This window comes from Eretmochelys imbricata, chromosome 9 (genome assembly GCF_965152235.1).
Source record: "Eretmochelys imbricata isolate rEreImb1 chromosome 9, rEreImb1.hap1, whole genome shotgun sequence".
NCBI classification, from domain to species: Eukaryota; Metazoa; Chordata; order Testudines; family Cheloniidae; genus Eretmochelys; species Eretmochelys imbricata.
In genome coordinates, this window is record NC_135580.1 from 48,319,858 (window position 1) to 48,334,104 (window position 14,247).

The window sequence follows — 14,247 nt, forward strand, 5'->3', positions numbered from 1 at the left end:
TGGTAGCCATGTTAGTCTGTATCAGCAAAAATAACAAGGAGTCCTTGTGGCACCTTAGAGATGAACAAGTTTATTTGGGCATAAGCTTTTGTGGGCTAAAACCCACTTCATCAGATGCATGGTGTGGAACATACAGTAGGGAGGTATAAATACACAGCATATGAAAAGATGGGAGTTGCCTTACCAAGTGGGGGGTCAGTGCTAATGAGCCAATTCAGTTAAGGTGGAAGAGGGCTATTCTCAACAGTTGACAAGAAGGGATGGAAATCACTTTTGTAGTGCTAATGAGGCCAGTGTAAACAAGGTGGCCCATTTCAAACAGTTGACAAGAAGGTGTGAGTATCAGCAGGGGGAAATTAGTTTTTGTAGTGACCCATCCACTCCCAGTCTTTATTCAGGCCTAATTTGATGGTATCCAGTTTGCAAATTAATTCCAGTTCTGCAGTTTCTCGTTGGAGTCTGGTTTTGACATTTTTTTGTTGAAGAATTGCCACTTTTAAGTCTGTTATTGAGTGTCCAGAGAGAATGAAGTGTTCTCCTACTGGTTTTTGAATGTTATAATTCCTGATGTCAGATATGTGTCCATTTATTCTTTTGCTTAGAGACTGTCCGGTTTGGCCAATGTACATGGCAGAGAGGCATTGCTGGTACTGGGTGTGGATGGGTCACTACAAAAACTAATTTCCCCCTGCTGATACTCACACCTTCTTGTCAACTGTTTGAAATGGGCCACCTTGTTTACATCGGCCTCATTAACGCTACAAAAGTGATTTCCACCCCTTCTTGTCAACTGTTGAGAATAGCCCACTTCCACCTTAATTGAATTGGCTCGTTAGCACTGACCCCTCACTTGGTAAGGCAACTCCCATCTTTTCATATGCTGTATATTTGTACCTCCCTACTGTATGTTCCACTCCATGCATCTGATGAAGTGGGTTTTAGCCCACGAAAGCTTATGTCCAAATAAACTTGTTCGTCTCTAAGGTGCCACAAGGACTCCTCGTTGTTTTTAATAGTAACTGTAGTTCTTCAAGGGTTGCTTCTGTGTACTTCTATATATTATTTTGAGCAGCCCTTGAGGTCCAGCAATGAGCACAGTATAGGCAGACACAAGAATCAAACCCTGTCTTTTTCATGAGGTTTCAGTGACTTGTATTATTTTTCTGGGGTGCCTTATGCCCACTTTGATACCTGGAAAGGTATGGGAACAATTATTAAACAATCAATTTGTAAACACCTGGAGGATAACAGGGTTATAAGGAATATCTGGCATCGATTTGTCAAGAAGAAATCATGTCAGACCAACATAATTTCCTTCTTTGGCTCACTGGCCTAGTGGATGGAGGGGGAAGCAGTAGATGTGATATATCATGATTTTTAGTGAGGCTTTTGGCAGAGTCCCATTCTCATAAGTAAACTAGGGAAATGTGGTCTAGACAGAATTACTAAAAGGTGGGAGCACAGCTGGTTGAAAGACATACTCAGAGTAGTTATCAATGGTTCACTGTCAAACCGGGAGGGTGTATCTAGTGGGGCCCCCGGGGGCAGTTCTGGTTTTGGTATTCATTAATATTTTCATTAATGACCTGGTTAATGGAGTGGAGAGTATGCTTATAATTTATAGATAACACCAAGATGGGCGGGATTACAAGCACTTCGGAGGACAGGATTAGAATTCAAAATTACTTGACAAATCGGAGTATTGGTCTGAATTAAACAAGATGAAATTCAATGAAGACAAGTGCAAAGTACTTCACTTAGGAAGAAAAAAGCAAATGCACAAATATGAAATGGGGAATAACTGGCTAGGTGGTAGTATTGCTGAAAAGAATCTGGGGGTTCTAGTGGATCACAAACTGAATGAGTCACCAGTGTGATGTGGCTGTGAAAAAGGCTAATATCATTCTGGGTGTATTAACAGGAGTCTTGTGTGTAAGACATGTGAGGTAATTGTCCCATTCTACTCGGTACTGGTGAGGCCTCAGCTGGAGTACTATGTCCAATTCTGGACACCCCACTTTAGGAAAGATATGGAAAAATTGGAGCAAGTCCAAAGGAGAGCAACAAAAATGATAAAAGATTTAGAAAACCAGGTAAGATTAAAAAAACTGGGCACATTTAGTTTTGAGAAAAGAAGGCGGAGGGCGAACCTGATAGCAGTCTTCTAACATGTTATAAAGAGGACAGTGATCAGTTGTCCCTCATGTCCACTGAAGTTAGGACAAGAAGTAATGGGCTTAATATGCAGCAAGGAAAATTCAGGTTAGACATTAGGATAAACTTTCTAACTTAAAGGATAGTTAAGATCTGGAATAGGTTTTCAAATGGAGGTTGTGGAATCCCCATCATTGGAGCTTTTTAAAAATAGTTTGGAGAAACACCTGTCAGCTATGTTCTTAGTTTAATTGGTCCTGCCACAGCTCTGGGGACTGGACTTGATGACTTCTGGAGGTCTCTTCCAGCCCTACGTTTCTATGATTCTATGATATTTTTACTTAGATACACTGTATTATGAATTTTTAAGCAGTAAATTCCCAATTATAACCTTTTCATTGCCTACACATGGTATTTTTCACCATGGATTCTTAGAGCTTATAAATCTTTGCGGATAACTTTTTTGCCAGAACCTGGTGCATTTGATTAACTGTAGTTTGTTTCCTGATGATAGATAGGTTCACTAGATTGGCACTTATCTACCCCCCATCTCCTCAGAGTTAGAGATGATGGGTTTTTCTTTTTTATATTTCTTAGCTTTGTTTACCATACAGTGTGTTTGAAAAGGCATTGAGAAGAGATCGGTACTTGTGGAAAGTTTGCACAAGCTGACCGATGCCCCCTGCTAATGGCTGTTCTCCAAGATCACAACATGGAGCAAAGTCAGATCAGCCTTTCATATTGTAAAGAGAAAAAATTCACTAGGGGGTCAATCTTTTGCATATTCAGTGTACATCTTCAGAAGACATTGTTAGAGATGGAAAGCAGGAGCAGGAGGACCCAGAGGTGGAGTGAGTAAACGGACTTCTTTATTGCGGTACTTGTTCCCCTCGACCCAATTGTCGAGTAAGCCCCAAATTAATCATATCACACTCTTTTATCTAAGTTAATATGTAAATACCCACATTACTACAATGCCCCCCAAAACCCTTATTTAATAATATGAATGCCTATATAGTGAATATTAATAGCTATATACTGAATATAATTATACTCACCCATGTTTACAGCATTAAGCATATTATACAGATATTTTTACCTTGCAGATACATTTCTTTGCAGTAATTGTAGCCACAAGTTCCCTTAATCAGCAGTTCACAGGGGAGGGAGGAAGGGGCCATGACCCTGAGCTCGTTGATGTAGCCAGGAGAGGAAAGGATGGGGGAGATAACACTTCTTCACGCAAAGGGTTTCCTTCAAACAACCATATTCCTTATGCAGCTGCGACACTTATCTATCCTTAACAAGCAGAAGGGAAAGGAAAAGGATGGCAACTTCATCTATCAAGCGAAGAAATAGTGCTTGCCTGTGCCTTACTCCCTATTACCATGATAGCAGTTACCCAGGTCTTTACTTAACCCTTAGATACCCCAACAGACAAGAGTTTCAAATTATTTTTATATTTTTTTTCCTGGTTTTCAGTTTTTTTGTTTGTTTGTTTTGTTTTCAACATCAACTGAAAGAACCTTTAGAAGCCAACTTTGCACTCAGTCCTGCCTCCATAAACTTCGGTGGTGCAGGTTGGGTCTTTTCTGTATAGAGAAGCAGAAGAATTATAACACTTGTTTTTGTAGAACATTCCCTATTATTTTTATACATTTTAATTTAACTGCTAGATTGTTTAACGATGTTGGTTTTGGTAACTTATTTACATAGAATTTTAAATGAATAACAAAACTAGAGATTACTAGGTGGATGCTACTTAATCTTCATGTGCGTTTCATTAGGATATTTTGGCTAATCTTAGTGTGTTTTTCTTTAGCAAGGTGAAGTGAGGTTGAAGTGTTTGAAAGCTCTACAGAGTCTGTACACCAACAGAGAGTTGTTCCCTAAACTGGAGCTATTCACTAACAGATTCAAGGTAAGAGTAGAAAGAGGAAATGAGATTTTTGAAAAGACTATAGAACTGTAGAATTGTGTCTCATCTATCTAGTTGTTTCACTTCTCTTAAGTCATGTGCATTAAATTATGTGAAGGAGACTCACCTGCTTCTGCCACTGATTAAGTACTTTTCATGGGGACTGTCCAGCTACAGTGGTGAAACTATCATGTTTTCAGTAGGAAAGGGGCTCTTGGTCTTTTAAATTAAAGAAATGTGACTTATTTCAGAAGCAGAAATATTTCTGAATGAAATTTATGAGGGTGATACAAGCACATTTATTTTTGAAGTTATTTATCAAACATATATCACTAGATCTGGGCATGATTCTTTCTTTCCCACTTGTCCTCTCACATTACCAAATAATCCTATGATTTTTATATTTTAATCTCAGTGAATTTTAGGGCTCATTGAAGGTTTTCTCATGTACTATAATATTTACTTTCATATATAATATATATATATATATATATACTCTCTAAGAGTGTGTGTATGTGTGTATATATATATATATACACACACACACTTTCTAATATAATTAATAGATTAATATCAAAAGGGATGCCGTGAAGATAACTCTTTAATGAAAGTGTGTGAGAGCATGAATGACTGACTGACCTCAGGGCACACCCCAATAAGGCAATATCTACATCATAAATGTCATTATAATTGAAATTAACATGCAGTATGTTAATCAGTAATGTAAAATGTTCATCCAAGGGTACTTCTCTGGAATGATTCCACACTATTCTTTGAAAGGACAACCTAATAGGTTGTTTCTGACTGGGTGATGGAATTGCTGGGATTTACCATATACCTTATTTAGTTATAAAACACACGGTCTTTTTATAATAGCTAATAGGCAGATGGGCTAATTTAATAAAATGTCATGAAAAAATAATTTAAATGAAAAATAACTTTTCTGTAGTGCTCGCCAGAAAACAATTCAAGGCAGAGCCACGCTATAACCAGCCCAAGATGTCATCCTACATGGCATCTGGGGAGGGGAGTGGGAAAGAATTAGAGCACATCATGTGACACAGGCCTAAGCTTTTATGTGCCTGCGGTATTAAGACCCTTTGGAACAATCTGGCTAAAGTTATAGCCATTGACATATTTTTAATTCTGTAGGTACAAAGTCCTTCTGGAACCGTCAAAGCAGTAATAAATTAACTATGGGAACATTCACACAAACACACATTCACACTCTCCACTGTAGAGATGTATGTGCGTCCAATGCATTCAGGTCAGAGACTTTTGCCTGCAGTATTAGTGACACATGCACCTCTGCTATGCTCACATATGGAGCTGGAGTATAAAAGGGGTGTGGCTGCCACCTCCCACTCAGTTCTTTCTCACTGTCCATGGTGAGAGTTGATGCTTCCTGTTGCTCTTGAGCTTTGTTTTTCCTTGTTAGCCAGCTTCTACAAAACCTTTATAAATAGTTGTTGATAATGTTTAATGCAGTGTAGTTGTAGCCATGTTGGTCCCAGGATATTAGAGAGGCAAGGTGGGTGAGGTAATATCTTTTATTGTTCGTTTTTGTGTTGGAGACTGTCATCAGTTTTTTTAGGTTTTTTTTTTTATATATATATAGTTGTTTTGGATTTCTTGTGATTTCCAGGTAGCATTCCTGGGTTTTGTTTTTCCCTCTAGTGTATGGGAGCATGTGATGATTTCTTGTTTGTTTTTGTGTTGGAGGCCGTCATCAGGTTTTTTTGGTCCCTTGAATGATCTTTTACAATATGTGCTAACTACTTATGCTAAACAATATGTTTTACCTCGTACTTTGCTGTGTTGCTGGGAGTTCCTTTCCTAGACCTGAAGAAGAGCTCTGTGTGGCTTGAAAGCTTGTCCCTCTCACCAACAGAAGTTGGTCCAATAAAAGGTATTACCTCACCCGCCATGTCTCTCTGATAGTGTTTAGTGTTAGTTTATTTAGGTTGCGCTGGGGGTGTCTCTCCATGCAGAGATCCTCAGGATTTGAGCAGTGTGCCATTTGCAGGGCCATGATTCCTGTGAGTAATAAACTTGTGTTGTCTAGTTTGTTCAGATCAGGAACATGTTAAGGACAAATATTCAATATGTACCTCTCTTTTCCAACAACAAAAAAAAGCAAAGGAACTTCAACCTTAAGGTACGTTTACTAGAAAAGGCAGGTGCTGCATCCCTTTTCAGAGCCTTACCCTGACCATGAGAGGATGGAGACTTCTTCGATGAGGAGTGCACCTCTAGTTGCTCCAGCCCCCAAACCAAAATCGGGAGAAAAAAGATTCTCCTCTTCTTCTCCCGTGACCTCCTCAGAATGCTGAAAGCCATCATTTTTGGCCATCATTGAGTCTGGTATCACTTTTTCAGTCTGAGGAGCACATACCTCCAATATCAGTAACTTCAATGTTGATAGGCATTCTTCACAGCAAAAGACCTATTATGCCTTCTTGTGCCTGACTCTCCAGTATTGCACCATGAGGTATTATTAATAGCATCGGCTTCATCTACATAAACGCTGTTGGCACTGTGTACTTTGTAGCACTGCCTGTAATATTGGCACCATCAACATAGTCTGGATATCAGTCAGCATTTCACCTTCCACAGCTGCTTCCACCAGGGTCAGCAAATCCAGCTTCAGCATCAGTGCTGCTGGTGCAATAGCATGCTTTGCCCATGCTAAGAGCTCCACCAAAACAGTTTCAGATTTGGAGAATGACAAGGTGTTTCTCCTAAAAGGCCTTTTAGCTCTCCTGATAGATGATATTTGAAGGACTCCATCTGTGACATGGAGCAAGAGTGTTACCCTTACAGGGTTGTTCCAGCCCTCCACCATAGATTGTGCAGACCCTGGACTAAGAGAAAGTCACCTTCTCCTGTACCTGTTCCAGTCAGGGAAGACCTTCTCCTGGTTTGTCACCTATCCCCAACGTAGAACTGACTAATGAACTGAGGCAGAAACCCACACATTTTCTACCATATATGTCTTCATTTTTGTCTGATGAGACCATTTGCTGGAGTTTTCATCTCCTCCTGAAGCATTTAAGATCTTTTCAGATCTTAGGAGGAGGGTGGCCATATTAACATCTGTGCCAGCAGGGGTTCTGCTGGACAACCCTCACGAACTTTTTGACATTTTATAGACTGCAGCCCTGGGAAGGGTTGCCCTTCCCATTAATGAGTCCTTGTTAGACTGTGCTAAAACCCTATGGCAGGCCCCAGAATCTGTACCACCCACTGCGAGATATGTGGACAGACTTTATCAAGTTCCTCAGCAGGAATTTGATTATTTTTTCAGCCATCCTGTACCAGAACCCTAGATAGTCACTGTGGCTAATGAGCACTGAAGGCAGACTCAGTCTAGGGCTGCCGAAAAGGGCAAAAAACAGAAGATATTAGACTTATATGGTAGAAAGGCCTCTATCACTGCAAGCCTTCAAATGAAGGTGTCTCAATACACGTTTACGAATTGGGTAGCAATGTGAAGGAAGGATACATCATCCAATTCACTTCCTTCCCTTTCCCCACCATCCCTGTTCCTTTTCAGGGACTCATCTCACGAAGCTGTATTACTTCAGGATGTGCAGTCTCTTTTGGAATTGGGAGCAGTAGAGGAAGTGCCTTACCAGCAGAGAGGGAAAGGTTTCTATTCCCATTACTTCCTGATTCCCAGTATAGGAGGTGATCTGAGGTCCATTTTGGATTTGAGAAAACTGAATGGATCCATCAAGAAAATGAAATTTCAGGATGGTTACCTTCACATCTATCATTCCTTCTTTGGAGATTGGCAACTGGTGTGCTATATTCAGTTTGCTTAATGCTTACCTTCATGTGACAATACATCCGGCCACAAAAAATATCTTTGAATCGTAGTCGGGAACACACACTAACAGTACACAGTGCTGCCCTTCAGTCTGTCCTCAGTAGGAGGGTGATGAAGCACTGCAATGGGTTACTTAGGGAGGTGGTAGAATCTCCATCTTTAGAGGTTTTTAAGGTCCAGCTTGACAAAGCCTTGGCTGGGATGATTTAGTTGGTGTTCGCCCTGCTTTGAGCAGGGGATTGGACTAGATGACCTCCTGAGGTCTTTTCCAACCCTAATATTCTATGATTCTATCCCATAGGGTGTTTACAAAGTGTATGACAGTGGTAGCAGGCCACCTTCATTATACTGTTGTTCAAATACTGAGATAATTGACTAGTCCAAGGAACGTCAAAGGGACAAGTCCAAAACAGCATCTTCATGATCAGAGATCTGTTCTCTTATCTGGGCTGAAATTAAAGGTAGAGAAATCAGTATTACTACCAACACAACAAATATAGTCCATGGGGGCAGATCTTGATGCCACAAAGGCGATAGCTTACTTCCTGACAGATGGGTTCCAGTCCATAGTCACCCTTTGTAAAGTCCTCAGGTTGCACTTGAGGTTAACAGGACATTCTTACCTCCAACTTGTGGGGCACATGACTGAGCATGCCTGACTTCACCTCAGATGCCTGCAGGCCTTTTCTCAGTATACTGTTCAAACAGGCATGTTGATTTGCACACCTATATGAGCGCTTCCAATCCTAGGCTGGTGGATGGCTCTCCAGAACATCTGCAAAGGGATTCAACGTTGACTCTTCTAGCAGATTATATGCATCATGGGCTTCGGTGCACATTTGGGATGCATTCAGGCTCAGGAGTTATGGATGACATGGGAGGTTATTCTCCCTGTAAATATATTGGAACTTTGAGCCATTTATTGGCCTGCAAGACATTCATCACCACCATCAGAAGTTCTTTAGCTCCCCCGACAGTGGCCCATGATATTGTGGTATTTAAAATTTGCTGTTAGAGGTTATGTGAACTTTCATTTGATCCTTTGAGGACAGTAGATTTGAATTTCCCTTTCCCTGAGATTATTTTCTTAGTGGCCATTTCCTTGGCCAGGACTAAGAGGAAACTAGCAGCACTGAGGTCTCTCGCCTTCCATCTAACCACTAAGGATAAGATGGTTTGTCATATCTATCCCAGTTTCCTACCAAAGATGTCACTGCATTTCCCACTTAATACAAAATATTTCTTTTCCAAGCTTATGCCCTTAACAGTAGTTCACAAAAAGAAACTCTTACTCACTCTGGACTTTCACAGAATTTTCAAATTGTATTTGGAAAGGAAATCTCCTTTCTGGAAAATCATTCCACTGTTTTCTTCTCTTTGTAGGCGCCAAACAATCTTTAGGAGCATCTAGATATAACAGAGATACCTTGTCCCATTAGGATCAAGGATCACTCTCCTGAAGCACGATCAGCAAGAGGCAATGCTTCCATTAACAAACTTTTTAGGGCAGTCACTTGACACACCTTAAATATTTGTACTAAGCATCACAGGTTAAATGTGCAGATATCAGCTTATGCTTTTGGGTACTTAGAGCCATTGTCCCTTGGAATTCTGGAAGGGCATGGGGACCAGGAATTGATTTGCTCAATTCATGGCCATTCTTAATTTCACTCCCTAGTCCCCCTTTCATTCCTTTTAGTTAGCTCTCTTCTGTTCTTTCTCAGCCCAGGTATTTTAACAGTAGCATATCACAAAACCCAAGGTCTGTTCTAGAGTAAGCCAAGTCTCAGAAAATTATGTCCCCAGTTTTTCTGTTGCTTGAACAATGTATCAAGACCCAAAAGAAATTGTGTTCCAGGGATCAACAGACATCTCTGCAGACAAGGAGGGTGTTTGTTTCAAGCTGAAAGAAATCAAACTGGGAAAGGAAAGTAAGGAACCAGTAGAGGAACTCCTCAAAAGCTTGAAAATCCTGCCATTGAATTGGCCATTGGTCTGCTGGTGTTCACAGAGAGCAGAGATGGATTAGTGGGGCCCTGGACCAGAGCAAGTGGGGGCCCCTCCCCACCCCTTCAGCCTGCAGTCCCATCCCCACCCCCTCTCCGCGCTGCTGCTGGGGAAATGTGGTCAGAGTGCAGGGGCTTGTCCTGTCCCCACCCAGCAGTCCTGCTGGGGAGCTGTGTCAGGGTGCAGAGGCTTCCTTCCACTCTCCTGGCACTTCTGCCGGGGAGCAGGGTCGTGGCTCAGAGGCTTCCCCCTCATGAGCACCAGGCAGGCAGAGTGGGGCAAGCTCCCCTGCCCTGACTCCACTCCCCGGTAGGAGCGCTGGGTGGTGTGTGTAGGTGCCCATTTTTCTGGGGCCCCTCCAGTTGGCCAGGGCCCCTGAGCATGGGCCCCGTTGGTCCGGTGGCTAATCCACCACTGACAGAGAGAGAGAGGGAAAATCCATAGTTGTACCACCAAATTCCTCACATTTCTTATGGAAGGCATGTGGGATAATTATTGAGGCCAGATGGTGGCTTAAGTCATGGGCATGCAAAGGGCCATGCTGCAGCAGCTGCTTCAGGTGAGATTCTCTGCACAGTGCTCCTTTTCACATGCATACACCCTGCCCCAAATGCACTACTGAAGCTCTATTGGTCATTGTGAAGGAAAGAAATTGGGGCCACAGCCATGCCCTCATCCAGCCCAACCCAATCCCCTTTCAGCAGGCTGGTACTGAGGAGACACTAGCTCAGAGTAGTGCCTCAGTTCCCCAGCCTGAGTTTGCCTGACATCTGCATGGGATGGTAGGAGGGGAAAGTTCCTTGACACATGTTCCCATTCCTGTTGCATGTACAGTGTTAAATTCAGGACATACAGAACCTGACATATCTATCACCACGAAGGCACATTGTACTAGATGAACTTAGCATGTTCTAGAGAAGTCAGATGGTTATCATGTTTCTGTGGAAAGGTATGTCCATCAAAGACTGTTTATTTTGTAACTTAAATATTCATTTTCTGAAAACGTTGTGTGTGTGTTGTCATTCTAATACAACTATTTTTCAGGATCGCATTGTATCAATGACACTTGATAAGGAATATGATGTTGCTGTGGAAGCCATTCGATTAGTCACTCTAATACTTCAGTGAGTATTTTTCAAAGTTAGCATAATTCACTATGAGAAGCACTTTTGCCAGGAATATGTATCAGGTTTAGATTTCTCATGCGTATTATGAAGGACTTATAGCACTGAAGGTGGATTAAATGTCATAATTTCACTGAGCAATTTTTGGAGAAGTTGGAATAGGATAAATGGCTGCATAAAAATACCCTGGTGAAATTCAGAAATTTACTAACTCTTTGGTGTCAGTAGTTTCAGTGTATCCACTGTTACAAACAAATCCAGACTGGCAAAATAGACTGACGGTACAAGCAGATCATTTTAACTATGTTCTCTGTTCTTTTTTTCTTTTAAATGCCAAAAGCTACTTGCGTGCGAAGTTCAACTGAGAATTTAACCACACTAAAGTCAGGATATGCTCTGGTAACCTTAACTTTGCAACTTTAATTCTGTTCTGTTTTCAAGTCAAAGATACAAAAACACAATAGGAAATTTCCAAATTTAAGAATATATTTCATAATATAAAATGCTGCATCTGTATATGCACATACATGAATGAAGAAAAACTGTAGTGTAGATTAAAAAAAAACACACTGAAGCATAAAATGGAAGATATGTTTTTGTTAAATACACACTGAAAATCCCTAATTTAAAAAAAAAAGTAATAATTCAGTATGTAATATTGTTTGTGTGTTCATGTCTGGCAGAACCTAAAGTTCTCATCCTTGAAAGTGCCCAATATTGAATTGAGACCAATACTTGTTATAATTCAAGAAAAATGACTTTTCAAAATATTATGATGTTTGTGTGCTGTCACTGTAATATCTGAAAAAAATAAAGATCATGATTTACATAAAACAAACTGATGGCACATTATCTAAATTTTTTGAAAACTCAATACAAAAAAATTAATTCCCCAAAATTGTGATGACAATTCTGGGCACAACTCTACAGTTAAGGTTGAAGTAAGGATTAAGCATCTCTGTTAAATGTTAATGATACAGTGAATTGTTTCCAGATTTATGGCACTCAAAGTATAAGTATAGAATGAATTTTCAAAGAAATCTGATAACTAGTTTGTTAATATACCTCAACATGTTTAGATTTCTTTAGTTTAACCTTAACTCTGAAGTAAAGATACTTCATGTTAAATTCCCTGGTTTGTATCTAGGGAAGGAAACATTGCTTGAAAACTGGGATAGGGAGGATTAAGGCAGTATGAGGTAAGCCATGGTCTTGACTGTATGATAACAGGAGAGATCAAGCAGGTTTTTGCTGCTAGGAGGAATGTTTCATGAGGCTTGTCCTTTGGGTCATGATCCAAAGCCCAGTGAATTAAGTAGGAATTTTTCTACTGACTTCATTGAGATTGGATCAGGTCCTTGATGAAGAATCCAAGTAGGTTTCTAGAGCTAAGAGACGGGTTCAAAACTTGCAACGTGAGTGGGGATAATGTAGGAGATTGGTAATAAGTGTCTAGTAAGATTTTCACTGGAGGATAACATTAAGGCTTCCACATCTGTCTGGGTGTGGAGCATAGAAACAGGGTTTGAGAATAATCCAGAATGTACGAAAGCTGTGAGAAGTGTTGCTTGGCTCTCTAGGGCTGGGAAATAGATAGCAATCCATATAAATTAGAAGTTATGATGTGCAGAAAATACATAAGGGAAATGAAAGAGATGAGGGAAAAATCTCTGGCTGGCACGACTAAGGACAATAAGGAGTTTTAAAAATATATTAGGAAAAAGGGAAATAATAGCAATAGTGTAGGTCCATTATTAGATGGAGAGGGTAGAATTGTTAATGATGCAGAAAAAGCAGAATGTTGAATAAATATTTGTGTTTTCTATTTGGAAAGTAGCAGGATGATGATGTACCCATATGTAGGGGTGGCATAGCTTGATTTTTACTTTTTTTTCTAGTTTTGACCATTTTTACCAATTTTTATTTTTAAGATTTTTTCCCCCTATTTTTAACTATTTTATTTTAGAGTTGGGGGGGGGGGGAATTGGGGTTAGGGCATCTCTGCCAGTGGGAGAGTTCCCAGTGCAGCTGTGGGGCATGACACCAAGGCTCCAGAGTAAGGGAGGCTGTGGTCCTGGCTCAGAGGAGCAGAGGCCCCTGGTCAGGATTGTAAAGAGGAGGACAAGCCCCTGGTCACGGGGAGGCCACCCAGCTGCTGAACAGTTAAGGCTCCGGGACCATTCCCATGCTTTTGGCTGGTGAGTGATGGAGCAGGGCCATGACATCAGAGTTGCAGAGGACTTACCTCTTGATCGGTGACACCTGATCCCTGGAGGCGCAAGATGCGGGGAAGGCTGCAGGGTCAGAACAGAGCCCTCCCTGCCAGGGCTGTGAAAAGGAAGACAAGTCTCTGTCCGTGGAGGTGGGCACAGAGTCATTCAGCAGTGGGTCAGCCACCTCTGCAGCTGGGGACAATGATGACTCCTCTTCGTCGTGGTCCTGGTCAGGATTTTCTGCTCTGCTGAGTCAGGATGTGAACAGTGCCTCACTCACTCACCAGCCTGAAGTGCAAGAGCTATTCCCAGCTGATGAGTGAGAGGGGGCTGAAGAGAGGTCCCTACCCTACACCAGGAGCCATTAAGTAATTCCCCCTGACCAGTGGCTCATCTTGCTTCCCCTCCTTGCTGTCTTGGCCAGAGGTATCTGCTCTGCCCTACCAGGACTGCAGCCTTTCCCTGCACCTTGTGCCCGCAGGAATCAGGTGTCACCTGCCCTGTGGCCATGCAGGGAGCCCTCTATAACCCCGCTGTCACAGACCCGCTCACTCATTCTTGTGACAGCTTCTGGCTAGTGAGTGAGCGAGCGAGTAGGCCATGACATCAGAGTTGTAGAAAGCTTCCTGCATGGCAGGTGACACACAATCCCTGCAGGCACACTGACTGTTACCATTTGATATTTTTTCATTGATCTCATTGTGTCAGCTGAAATTGACCTTTACCAACAGATATCTATTAAAATTGAAATCTGCCAAGCCTATCCATATCGTATGAGGATGATGACATACTTCCCAATCCATTAGTAACTAAGGAAGATATTAGACAACATCTACTAGGGATAAATGTTTTAAATCAGCCTGCCTGGATAACTGCACCTAAGAGTCCTAAAAGAGTTGGCTGGAGATCTCTGGCCCGTGAATGTTAATTTTTAATTAATCTTGGAATTCTGGGGAAATTTCAGAAGATTGGAAGTGAACTGACCTTGTGCAAGTATTC

The 14,247-nt window shown here is 41.4% G+C and overlaps 1 protein-coding gene across 5 annotated transcripts in view; it reads left to right on the forward strand.

Moving 5' to 3' along the window:
• The window catches only part of STAG1 (STAG1 cohesin complex component), a 373,810-nt gene that overhangs the window by 195,643 nt on the left and 163,920 nt on the right, over positions 1-14,247 (forward strand). For all 5 annotated transcript variants that reach the window (XM_077825490.1, XM_077825488.1, XM_077825489.1 and 2 more), the window contains 2 exons: positions 3,977-4,075; positions 10,956-11,035. In XM_077825490.1, the coding sequence (XP_077681616.1) occupies positions 3,977-4,075; positions 10,956-11,035 (179 nt within the window). The remainder of the gene's footprint in view (positions 1-3,976; positions 4,076-10,955; positions 11,036-14,247) is intronic.